A 13,308-nucleotide genomic window follows, 5' to 3' on the forward strand; every position below is an offset into this window, starting at 1 on the left:
ATGGCTGACCTAGAACGCGGGCGTGCCAGAGTCCTGATGGACTCGAATATTTCTTGCCAAACTATTCCTATTAGGTCGGGTCACCGACCTAAGGTGATTCAGGCCAAAGTTAGAGAGTAGGAATGACCCTCTCCTTAAGGTTGCTATTGCTTTTAAGAAAGGACTTTAAACATTTAAGATGAATATCAATTAGAAGCAACTTAAACAGAACAATAAATATACCTGAATCTGTAAACCTTTCTTCATTAAACTTGATTGATTACAAGGATGAATGAATTACAAACTCTTGATTGAAATGGAAACTAAAGTATTGAATATTGAAAGATGAACTAAGTACTAAACTGATAGTGCTAAGCTGAACTTGATGAAATAAAAGCTAAGTGCTAAACTGAACTTGATGAAATAAAAGCTAAGTGCTAAATGATATGAATGCTAAAGGTTGAACTTTAGAAATGGTCTTGGACCTCTTCCTTGTGGGGCTTGAGTGGGTATTTATAGAGGCTTCCACCTGGTGTTGTCCCTTTCAACCGTTTCCCTAGAAATTGATTGGTTGTAAGCTAAAAGTGACTTTTCCTAACCACCTTGCTGAGCTGGTCAGGTTGACTGACTTGCACATCTCTCTATAGGCAGATACAAGTATGTCTGACATAGTATTTTTGACTAAGTGGTGCCCTTTCTTTCATGCTTGATGATTTTGGTCTTCAAGCCATTTTCAGCTCTCTGTACCTGTCATGTCTGGCTTGATTTGTACATTAGCCTGGAGTCATATGATTACTGACAATCCTGACTTTCCTCATCAGATGCAAGTGAAAACCTTCCATCTGTAGTTCTGAACTTCTGATATTGTCAAGTTGTCCTTTTCTATTTCAAGCTTTCTTTATATTTCCAGACCTGACTTGTTGGGTTCTTAAATCATTGGGATTCCAGCCGATCTTCATTTGAATTACCCCAAAGATTCTTCAAATGATTATGACCCGAGACCCCTGATCATGACCATATTTGGTCATGGGTCTCGACCATGGCCATAGTGGCTAAAAATCTTGGTTAAGATTCATGATCATGACCATTATGACCGAGAGTCTTATGATCATTGTGACCGAGAGAAATAACGGTCAAGACTCTTGATCATGGCTGGTTATGAGTCTTTGAAGAGACTCATGATCATGACCATTAAGACTGAAAGTCATAACCATATTGACTGAGAATGTTTTGGCCTAAACTCATGACCATGAGACTGAGACTCTCATGACCATAATGACTGAGAGAAATATGGCCTAAAACTCATGATCATGAAGACTGAGAGGATTTTCGCCTAAGACTCATGATCATAAAGACTGAGAGGATTTTCACCTAAAACTCATGATCATGAAGACTGAGAAGATTTTGGCCTAAGACTCATGATCATGAAGACTGAGAAGATTTTGGCCTAAGACTCATGATCATGAAAACTGAGACTCTCATGACCATAGTGACTGAGAAGATTTTGGCTTAAAACTCATGATCATGAAGACTGAGAGGATTTTGGCCTAAGACTCATGATCATGAAGACTGAAAAGATTTTGGCCTAAGACTCATGATCATGAAGACTGAGACTCTCATGACCATAGTGACTGAGAAGATTTTGGCCTAAAACTCATGATCATGAAGACTGAGAGGATTTTGGCCTAAGACTCATGATCATGAAGACTGAGAAGATTTTGGCCTAAGACTCATGATCATGAAGACTGAGAAGATTTTGGCCTAAAACTCATGGCCATGAGACCAAGAGTCTCAATCATGGCCGGTTATGAGCTCAAAACCTCATCTCAGTCTTAATGGCCTAAAAATTCCACTCTTCTTCATTCTCAACCTTAAATCTGATCACCATGATTAGAAATTAATCGTTCCCCTCAACGATCGTGGGCTGATCCATAGTTCAGACCTCGGGTTGTTCGACCACATGGCATGATTACTTTGGATAATATTTTTAGGTGTTAACAACTGCCCCCCAACTCTATGAAAATGGGTTCATACTGAATTTTTGTAGAGTTGTATTTATTTAAGCCAGTCTCTGTGTTTGGCCCGGGACCAATCAAGGCTAATTTTTTGCCTTTATATAGATTATTAAACCCATTTAATCCAAAAGAGAGAGAAATGAGCTATGCAGCAGCTGCACGTCTTAGTCCCAAAATAAGAGCAAACTCAACAGAAAAAATGACGAAGTGTGGATCATATTCGCCACCCAAGAAACATGCAAGTTTCCATTGCAAGCATCAATGTTGTCACCTCCAACGGCGGCGTCGTCGCCGGAGATGATGCTCTCTGTTAACACCCAAATTTGACCCACAATCATATACATATTATTTTTTGCATTTTTGGGCTAACAACAATGAAAGAATGACCTTTTAGTTCTATTTTGGTTAAACTCTCTATCATCTTGAAACACCCATATGTTACAAAACTATCAAATGAGATGTTACAAGAATTGGGTAAAGTTGAAAAGTGAGCTTTTAGTTGACCAATGTTAGTATGCAATGTAAGGAAAGTTTAAAATCTTGGGCAACACTTTTTCATAGTTTTCTCATCTAAGGGTGAAGAATGAGCAAGGTGATGACCTGGCACACATCAAGCAATGGTAACATGGTTGGTGATTTGGAGAGAAATTCACTATAAATATCCAACAAAGGCTATAAGCAAGGGAACCCCCGAAACCAACATTTACTTCTTTTTCTTATCTCCTTTAGGCCACTGGCCATTTTTATATTCTCCTAGCAATAGTTCATAGTGTAGTTTTATAATTCATCTTTTATTTAGTCTATCAGCTTTCATTTAGTTGTTGTCTTACTCTTTAGGATTAGTTGATTATCAATGTTTCCACTTTTATTTCCCATGCTCTAGTTTCTGTTACATTCTAGTTTGTACTTTGTATTTTCATTAGATACTAATGAAATATCACTTTGTTTTAAGAACAAGATGTATTCATTCAATTTGCCCCCATTATTTTCTCTTTCATTTTACTCTTCGCATCATCTTCATCAACCATTTGAGAAAAATTTAAGTCCTTGTTACCAAGGCAACGCTAACCCAGTAGGAGGTGTTTTCCCCGCCTCCTCACAGTCGCCTAACCAATTTTAAGGACTAATCCAACATGGGGAATATGGTTCGGCTCATACCCTGAGTTCGGGTTAAGGACTCTGGCACGCCCGCACTTCTTAAGAGCCGAAAATTGTGCAAACAATTTTTGGCTCGCCCAGTGGGACTTCTATATGGTTGAAAGATGATTTAGAAGCCGTTGTCACGGCTCTACAAAATGTTAGTGCTTCCTTAGCAAACCAAGGAGCCGTTTTACAAGATTTAAAAGTTAATTTAGCAAAAAGTTTAAATGGTTTTGCAGAAAAACAGAAAAGTAGTTGAGCATGGCCACAAATATGATCACTTTGTTGGCCAAGAAAGCTTGAATCAGATTCTCGGATGCAATGATCGAGAAAGTGATGTTCATAAGGACACGGGGGGAGAAAAAGTGATCCGGGTGGTTATAGCCGAAGAAACGGCACCACTTCCATGCCCCAAAATTTTTAAAGTTAGACATTGTGGTAAACAACACCGGAGGAAAATCCGCCATAAAAGAGTATCAATTAATTTTACCAAAATGGCGGCGAGTAGAACGTTTGACACAAACACTCGTAGGTCTATGGATGAGTGGGTGAGTTTTTCCTTCTTATACGTGAAATTTTATTTTCATATTTCATATCTTTACTGAATTGTTGGAGCTCACCAATTATTAAGTTTGTTAGTTTGGCTGGAATGTGAGTCAGGAGGATCTACTGGTTTCCATATTGGCTGAATATTTTATGGTTCTTCCTTGGTCATTAAGGCAGCCACAATATTCTGATGCTCTAGCACTCTTGGAGAACGCATAGCATTCTCTGGTCACATAGGATCAAACGTAAAGCTGCACTTTCTTGGAAGAGTTTTAGGGTATCTAAATGATGCCTATCATAACATCTTAGTCATCTAGACTCATTTTTAGTATCTATATTGATGTCACCTTGTGCCGACACTCTCTCCATGGCCAACACCGGTCCAGGGGTGAATGATCATGATCCTTTGAAGCGTGAAGACGACGGCAGGCCGTTTTGTAATAAAAACCCATCACCGGTGAAGCACTGGAGTCAACCATGCAGTTCGCAGAACCCGCCATCATCACCATAGAGTTAATCACACGGGTTGCCATCGCCGGAGGAGCCGCATGGCCGGAAGCTCATGGTTCGGTCATGACTCATGAGTTGGTGTTCGGTTACCTCCAGTTGGCTCACCAAAGTTGCAAGGGAGAAAGTTGGAGTTTTCGCCGGCGGCGAATCTATATGCGGCAGTGGGTTTGGCGGCAATAGCTTCATGAAGAAACCCACTGGTGCAACATTATCCCGATGGCCGACGCCGGTCCTGGGCAAACATGTTGCATTATTTTGCAACATGAAGATTACGGCTGTTGCAAATCACAAACCCATCGCCGGAAGAGCCGTTGCAATCTTCGTTATGTTCTAGACTACAGTCATCTTAGTCTTTGCCCTCACCGTGATGAAAATCAAAAGTCCTAAAGTCCGGCTTGGTTCTGTCACGGTTGAATATTTCAGCGCAAATACCACCAATTCAGCTTCTTTAAACATGAGATTGAGACCCAAAACTGGAAGCTCTGAGCATGTATTCAAGACTAGTTCCGGTGAGCAAATTACAAATTCCTGGCCAGTTGTAGTTTCAGTCCGCCGACCAGACCCAGCAACCTCCATTATTTCCGGCGCAGCTTCATTCACATCATTAATGTCCGGCGAAGCTCCAAGCTAGCACGAACAAGTAGAAGAAGACCATAGTACGTAGCAGCAACATGTTCCAGCTGAGGCGAACATCAGTTCCAATTTGTTCCAGTCCGGCGAACTCAATTACTGTGTATGTCAGTTTTGGTCTAAATCAACAGCAAATCCAGCAAGTTGCAAAGTCTAATCTCTTCCGGCAAGATACACAGTGGCGCCTCAGCCCAGCGAGCCCAAACAGCAGCGTACCGGCCCAGAAAAAAAATTCATCCCATCTTGTATCAGTTCAAACACGCGCCCATCAGTGTATGTTGGGTCCTTGTTTATTGAACTCACACATATATACACATGTGGTTTGGATGGGTCAAGAGCAGAAGAAGATTACTTTGTTTGTAGTGCTCTATGTGGTGAGGAAGCAGAGGAATAGAGTGAGGTTAAGAAGGGCTGTTTGGGCTGTGCACGTAGAAAGAAATGGGTATATGGTGTATAGCTAACCCCCACCAAAGTGGAGAAAAAGTTGCCGAAATAAAGGGTAAGTTTGTCAGTTTACATACCAAAACTTGTTTTAATGGTAAAAACCTTGGGATGATATTATGAGGCATATGACAGCCACCAGATGGCAGTATAGTGCTTCGATTTTAATCTTACCGGCAAGTGCTTGAATGTTCAAAAAGAATACTTAGAATGTAAAATGGCCTAGGTACAAGTGGCCATTGCAGATGAGAAATGAAATTGTACACTTCTTTTTTCTTGTTGATTATGGGTTTAATTATCCATACATTAAAGGCAAAAATAAAAAAATAAATTAGCCTTGATTGGTCCCAACAGGCTGAACATAGAAACGGGCCTAAATAAATACAACTCTACAAAAATTCGGTATGAACCCATTTTCAAAGAGTTGGGGGCAGTTGTTAACACCCAAATTTGACCCACAATCATATACATATTATTTTTTGCATTTTTGGGCTAACAACAATGAAAGAGTGACCTTTTAGTTCTATTTTGGTGAAACTCCCTATCATCTTGAAACACTCATATGTTACAAAGCTATCAAATGAGATGTTACAAGAATTGGGTGAAGTTGAAAGCTTTTAGTTGACCAATGTTAGTATGCAATGTAAGGAAAGTTCAAAATCTTGAGCAACACTTTTTCATAGTTTTCCCATCTAAGGGTGAAGAATGAGCAAGGTGATGACCTGGCACACATCAAGCAATGGTAACATGGTTGGTGATTTGGAGAGAAATTCACTATAAATATCCAACCAAGGCTATAAGCAAGGGGACCCCCGAAACCAACATTATGCTTCTTTTTCTTATCTCCTTTAGGCCACTGGCCATTTTTATATTCTCCAAGCAATAGTTCATAGTGTAGTTTTATAACTCATCTTTTATTTAGTCTATCAGCTTTCATTTAGTTGTTGTCTTACTCTTTAGGATTAGTTGATTATCAATGTTTTCACTTTTATTTCCCATGCTCTAGTTTCTGTTACATTCTAGTTTGTACTTTGTATTTTCATTAGATACTAATGAAATATCACTTTGTTTTAAGAACAAGATGTATTCATTCAATTTGCCACCATTATTTTCTCTTTCATTTTACTCTTTGCATCATCTTCATCAACCATTTGAGAAAAATTTAAGTCCTTGTTACCAAGGCAACGCTAACCCGGTAGGAGGTGTTTTCCCTGCCTCCTCACAGTCGCCTAACCAATTTTCAAGACTAATCCAACATGGGGAATATGGTTTGGCTCATAGCCTGAGTCTGGGTCAAGGACTCTGGCACGCCCGCACTTCTCAAAAGCCGAAAATTGTGCAAACACTCCCACCATTTTCTAACCTTTTGAGAATGTTGGTGAAGAAATGGTGATTTCGACACCATTGAATCTGGTTAGAAGCAAAATTCAGCCTGACCAAAAGTTGGCGAGCTTCTAGGAACTGCGTGAACCGATCTCTAGTGACAAGCTTGCAAACATGCATGATGCTCTATCATCCACCCAGCCATCAACATGCAAACCCGTTTTTTAAATGAACACTGACCAACCAAGGAACGAACATGGTTCATGGTTCATACTGCCAATCATTGCAACATGTTTGCCATGGACCGTCGCCGGCCATGAAGAGATTGTCGCACCAGTCATCTTCTTCATGAAGTCACTGCCGCCAAAACTATCACCGTGGATGGACTCACCGCTGGAAAAATATGAGCTTCCACTGCAGAACACAAGCTGTTATTCTCTTCGGCGGCGTCGCCGCCGGTGATGGTGCCCACAACATCGGCCATCATCAATACTTGACAGTTTTTGATTTCGGGTGAGCTTCAAAACTGACCCATGTGGTGGCGTTAGTGAGCTCTGTGTACCACATACATGGGCAAAACACCGGCGATGAGCTTGATTGCAACACGGCCGTCATCTTCTCCAATGGCCTCGACGCCGAACATGGTGCTCACACCATCGTTCATGACCCATACCCAACGGTTTTGGGTTAAGTAAGTTTCCCAACTGACCCACGTGACGTCCCCACGCCCAGGCAATAATGAACACATGCATATATACATGTGTATATGGCAGCCGCAAGCTTTTGCATGTAGACTCCAACAGCGCCAGCGACCCTTCTATGAGCTATGGGCCGAGAATTTTGCCGGCGTTAGTAACGTTTGCGAGGTGAGATGGCGACTGGAAACACCAACGTTAATCACCAACGGCGTTAACCACCGTTTCCATTACAAGCTACAGCGTCGTCACCCCATCGGCGGCATCATCGCCGGAGATGATGCTCACGCCGTTCTTCATCATCCGTGCACCCAACAGTTTTGGGTTTTAAGTGGTCTTCAAAACTGACCCATGTGGTGACACCGGCGAAACTCCGTGATCAAAGCTCTGAGCTGCATAGGTTTATTTAAATGGGACGCCGTCGCCGGAGGAGCTGCATGGCATGGTTCGGCGTGGGTTGGTCGTCATTGATTGAAGCTCACCAAAGCCCACAATTGCAGAGTTCAAAGAATATTGCCGAGGTATATAGGTAAATGATTGCAAGGTGAGGACGGCTATTGGTTGTAGTTCGGCTTTCGCCGGATTCAATGGAAACTGGGTATGTCTTTGGCAACCTGTGTTCTCTTGAAAATATATATATATGCAATATGTAATATGTAATATGAATATACATATGTATTAACTGTGTACAGAGCACGAATTCTGGACGGCTCTTTAGGAGCTCAATGCCTGCTAAAACTGCAAGTTGCAGGTCAAAAGTATATATATACCTGTGCACAATTGTCATGCAGACCCATTTTTTAAATGGGCATTAACCAGCAGCCTGAAATAAATTGCCAGTTTAAAGCATATATGTACTTGAGCACAAATATTGGGCCGCTGTTTAGGAGCTCAATGCCTGCTGTATGCTTGCAACTTAATTTGACAAGACAAGAGGGAAACGCACCAAAAAATCACGTGCCCAATAACTGTTATATGAAGACATATTACACAATGGTCCAAAGACGAACATTAAATCTTTGTTGCTGACATGCTGATTTCCAATATTTGCTTCTGTTTCCATGTAATATTGGACGCTCAAACTACACGGCATCAAGTACAATAAAAAACATTTAAATAATGTTTTGCTATCCAACCTTTATATATCGCATTTAAATTTGCCAGACTGATCAACACCATCTTCAACAAAATCCATTGTTTTGCTGTGCAATTTGCAGAAACATTATGGAATTTTAGGTGAAGAATTGTAGATGCATTTGACCACAGAAAAGAGTGGCCGGAGCAAGTTTTGAAATGTGGCATACTAAAGTCAGCAAGTAGTAGTCAAGCAATTCACAAAAGAATCCAAATTCCAGTGGCCGCTCTGTCACCAATTTCCGGTGTGACATACCTCTCCGGCGATAATCGAACTCCTCAAGGCACTTCCAGTGAGTTTTTCTTCTTCCTCTTCATTAAACATCTCACTGAAAGCTGTTAATTTCACCATACAAGATGGCAAATCTCCAATTGTAACTTTACCATTCTGTTTCTTTGGCGAAATAAATTTCAATTTGAGGCTGCCAAGTTCAACCTGTATGAACTGACTTTGAAGCCATTGATTAGAAACAAGAACACCCACAAAATTAGACATCTTCTTCTAACCGCAGTTATAAAAAAAGTGACTCCTTGACTGAGGATTGAGAAGGTTTAAGAGGATGAAAAAGTGGCCATGTCTAAGAAGGAGTGGGATGAGCTCAGGGGTCATTTTATTTATCTGCAGAGAAAATGATAGGTAATGACTCTTATGAATTTTTGTACTCAATGGAACAATGAATGAAATGCATGTTTTCATGACTTGTGATTATTTAACCATCTATGGCTTCATTCTCCATCGTCTCCCACATTGTAGAATAATAAGTTTTTAAGTACCGGCCATTAATTGGCCGGGGGTGTATTTCCCCATCGATATCTTTCAAATGATATGCGCCTCCTTTTAAGACTTTGTAAACCATAAATGGACCCTTCCAATTTGGCGACCATTTTTCATATTTTTGATCATTCACACCTATTGGGAGGACAGTCTTCCAGACCAAGTCACCTTCGCTAAAGGTTTTGGCTCTAACACGTTTGTTATATGCCCTTGCTACTCGCTTTTTTTGAACTTGTATATGGTCGAGAGCCCTTAACCTCACTTCATCTAGGTCTTCCAAAACATAGATTCATTGTATTCCGCAGGAGTCAAATTGTTTTGCAATGCGAATCTCATTGACCGCACAGTCACTTGCATGGGCAAAACTGCATCATGACCATAGGTGAGCATGAATGGAGTCACACCTGTGCTTGACCGTTGAGAAGTCCTATATGCCCAAAGTGCTTCTGATAACAGTTCATGCCACACCCTAGGGTTATCTTCCACCATTTTTTCAATGATGCCTTTTAGCGTCTTATTAGACGACTCGGCTTGACCATTCCCTTGTACAAAGTGCGGGGTTGAGTTTAAGAGCTTGATCCCATACTCTGCTGCAAATGCCTGCACTTCTTTGGCAACGAGGGCTGAACTTCGATCAGTTGTGATTGATTCTGGGATCCCAAATCTATGAATAATATGTTGCTTGATAAACCGAATCACATCTTCCTGGTGCACTGACTTCATGGGCACCGCCTCGACTCACTTAGTAAAGTAGTCAGTTACCACAATGATAAAACAATGTTGTTTAGAAGAAGGTGAATAAACTTTCCCTATCAAATCCATAGCCCAGCCTCTGAAAGGCCATGGTTTTATGATTGGCTGTAACTCAATCGCCGGGGCCCTATGAATTGGCCCATGCCTTTGACATGCTTGACATCCTTTGGCATATGTGAAGCAATCTTTAAGCATCTCGGGCCAGTAATAAGCGTACCTTCTAATCAGCCACTTCATTTTTATTCCAGCTTGGTGAGCACCACATATCCCTTCATGGGTCTCTCCCATTACTTTCATGGCTTCTTTCTTACTGACACACCTTAAGAGTAGGTCATCTTTGATGCTTTTCCTGAATAGGTCTCCATCAATCATCACAAACTTAAGAGCTTTGATCTTTAGCTTCCTGTCAGCCTTAGGGTCTGGATTTTTGAGAAAATTAACGATTGGTGTTCTCCAATCATTCTCCTCTATATCCTCTTCCACCTCGATTGCAAAGACCTCTGCCAACAATTCTTCCCTCACCTTGACTGAGGGTAATGATCTTTTCTTTATTCTGATCAAATTCTCCATTATTCCTTTTGGCACCCTGACGCTAGATGCTATTTGAGCCAAATCATTAGCCTCTTTGTTATGGGATCTATAAACATGCTTGACCTTTACATCTGCAAATTCTTGTAGTAATTGCATGGCTATAGAGTGAAATGGTTTGAGGTGCCAACTTTGGCATCTGAAATTGCTGGACAACTGACCAATCACTAAACTTGAATCACCTATGATTTCAACAGTCTGTGCCCCCATTTCTAAGAGTATCCCCAGACCGATAATCAGAGATTCATACTCTGCTTGATTATTAGAACATTTGAAGTCTAGAAAGAAAGAATATGTTGTTTTCCTTCCATTTGGTGCAACTATTACAATTCCGGCCCCTCCGACATCATTTACACTTGATCCATCAAAGATCAGAGTCCAAGGAGTTAGTTGAATAAAACACAACTCCATTGCATCATAGACTCTAGGATCAACATCCAAGCATGGATGGTCGGCTAGGAAATCAGCAAGTGCTTGTCCCTTTACAGCCCTTTGAGGCACATATTGGAAACTGAATTCCATAAGGGCCAATGACCACTTGCCTATTCATCCAGAAATTATTGGACGAGAGAGCATATACTTAATTAAGTCAGTGGCACAAATCACATAAACTAAAACAGGTAGCATATATATTCTCAATTTGTGAGCAGCAAAATACAAAGCAAGACACATTTTTTCGATTGGCGTATATCGACGCTCAACCGGTGTCAAAATATGACTAAGGTAATACACTGCCTATTCTTTCCTTACTTCATTATCTTGGGCTAACAAACTTCCGATTGACTCATCCGCGGTTGAAATATATAACTTCAGCGGTTGTTTCTTCCTAGGCGGCATAAGGACAAGAGGATTAGCAAGATACTCCTTGATTGATTCAAACACATGTTGGTGATGCTTTTCCCATCAAAAGTCTTCCTCTGATTTGAGCTTTAAAAGCGGAGAAAAAGTATGGATCTTTCCAGCACAGTTTGAAATAAACCTTCCCAAGTATGTGATTTAACCAATCAGTCTTTGTAACTCCTTCTTATTGCGAGGTGGTTGAGCTTCGATGATCGCCCTGGCCTTATTCTTATCAACCTCGATACCCCTCCAATGCACCAAGAACCCTAGAAAGTTCCTTGCTGTCACTCCAAAGGCGCATTTAAATGGGTTCATCTTCAAACCATGAGCTCTCATTCTCTCGAATGATCTCATTAAGTCTGCCAGATGCTTCGCCTTTGTCGCTGATTTCACCACCACGTCGTCAATGTATACTTCCATAAATTTCCCAATCATGTCATGGAAGATTGCATTCATAGCTCGTTAATAAGTGGCTCCGGCATTCTTTAAACCAAAGGGCATTACCACCCATTCGAAAGTGCCTATAGCTCCCAGACATCTAAATGCCGTCTTATTAACATCATCTTTTGCTATGAATATCTAGTTATATCCCGAGTGACCATCCATGAATGACAGAATCTCATTCTTGGCAGCCGCATCAATCAATTGATCAGCTATAGGCATCGGATACTCATCTTTTGGGGTAGCTGAATTTAAATTCCTAAAATCTACGCATACCCTTATCTTCCCATTTTTCTTAACCACGGGAATGATATTGGATAGCCAATCACAATACCTCGTGGTTCGGATAAATCCTGCCTTGAGCAACCTCTCAATCTCTTCCTTTACTTTCATAGTCACCTCTGTTGACATACGTCTAGGCGCTTGCTTGAAAGGTCTAAAACCTTCTTTTATAGGTAGTCGATGTTCGACTAGTTGCCTTGGTAATCCCGGCATCTCAGTTTAATTCCAAGCAAAACAATCCTTATATTCTTTAAGCAACAAGATCAGTTCAGCTTTAAAGTCAAGTTCTAGAAGATCACTTATGTAGGTTAGCTGAGGCTCTTCTTCTGATCCCAAATTGATCTCCAACAAGGGATCCTGAACATCGGCCTTCAGATCCTCTAGCTTGGCTGGAGCTGCATCTAGCTCTTCTAACTTAATAACATCTCGACAATCCCCTGACTCATCTTCTTCTATGATTTCGGCCATATTGGCCGACATATCACTCCACAACATTGCCCGTCTTTTGGCGAGATACGCTCTCAACCGTGCCATGCTAGCTTTAAATGCTAGCATTTTCTCCTTCTCCTTTTGGGCTTGGTCCATTAACAACCTGTTGTTCATCAACTTCAACTGTCGGCCTTGGCTCGCAGATAACACTTGGCCTCGATAGTTCCTTGAATAAATCAGATAAGTCCCCGTCTGTCAGATTTTTCCTCATCGTCGCCTTCTCAGGCTTGCCATACTTGTCACACCTAATGAGCCTCACAGGACCCATTTCCTCCTCATATAAAACTGCATCAGCCGCATGGACCCGAGCTTCGAAAGGCTTATTGTCTCCCCATACGACTTGAATTTCATCCCCATCCTAGAAAATCATGAACTGGTGGAGGGTAGAAAGGATGCAGAAATGTGGGTGCAACCAATCACGCCCAATCAAAGCGATGTATGCCGCCCCTGCGTCGACCACGAAGAATGCAGTCATAGTCTTGCATTTTCCAACTGTCATTTCCAAGGTGACCACACCTCTGGTCCTGGCTCTGGCCCCCGTGAAATTACTGACTGTCAAGTCAGTGGGAATCAAGTCATCCTCCGTATTTTGCAGCAACCTCATGGTGTTCATCGGAAGGATATTGACCGCAGATCCATTATCTATCAGTGCCCGAGACACTGGCATCCCTTCTAAGAACACCCTGATGTAGAGTGGTTTCAAATGTTGAGACATTGCCGCAGAAGG

The 13,308-nt window shown here is 41.4% G+C and overlaps 2 protein-coding genes across 2 annotated transcripts; both read right to left on the reverse strand.

The window, feature by feature from the left end:
- Positions 1-9,455: 9,455 nt before the first annotated feature.
- Positions 9,456-9,911, reverse strand: LOC132316572 (uncharacterized). The gene has a single exon (XM_059815048.1). The coding sequence runs from the start codon at positions 9,909-9,911 to the stop codon at positions 9,456-9,458; it is 456 nt and encodes a 151-aa protein (XP_059671031.1).
- Positions 9,912-9,926: 15 nt separating this feature from the next.
- Positions 9,927-11,825, reverse strand: LOC132316573 (uncharacterized). The gene is made up of 2 exons (XM_059815049.1): positions 11,531-11,825; positions 9,927-11,071 (listed from the first exon to the last, which is right to left on the reverse strand). The coding sequence occupies exons 1-2, from the start codon at positions 11,823-11,825 to the stop codon at positions 9,927-9,929; spliced, it is 1,440 nt and encodes a 479-aa protein (XP_059671032.1).
- Positions 11,826-13,308: the final 1,483 nt, after the last annotated feature.

The sequence above is a fragment of the Cornus florida genome, unplaced genomic scaffold, assembly GCF_030987335.1.
Source record: "Cornus florida cultivar Cherokee Brave unplaced genomic scaffold, ASM3098733v1 CherokeeBrave_3.0.0_Hap2_Chr07, whole genome shotgun sequence".
In the NCBI taxonomy this organism is placed as follows: Eukaryota; Viridiplantae; Streptophyta; class Magnoliopsida; order Cornales; family Cornaceae; genus Cornus; species Cornus florida.

Coding starts and splice junctions, on each gene's coding strand:
- LOC132316573 (XM_059815049.1), bottom strand. CDS start 11,825: ATGAATGCAATCTTCCATGACATGATTGGGAAATTTATGGAAGTATAC. Junction 11,072..11,530: donor GGAGTTACAAAGACTGATTG/GTTAAATCACAT, acceptor CTGGATGAATAG/GCAAGTGGTCATTGGCCCTT.
- LOC132316572 (XM_059815048.1), bottom strand. CDS start 9,911: ATGAAGTCAGTGCACCAGGAAGATGTGATTCGGTTTATCAAGCAACAT.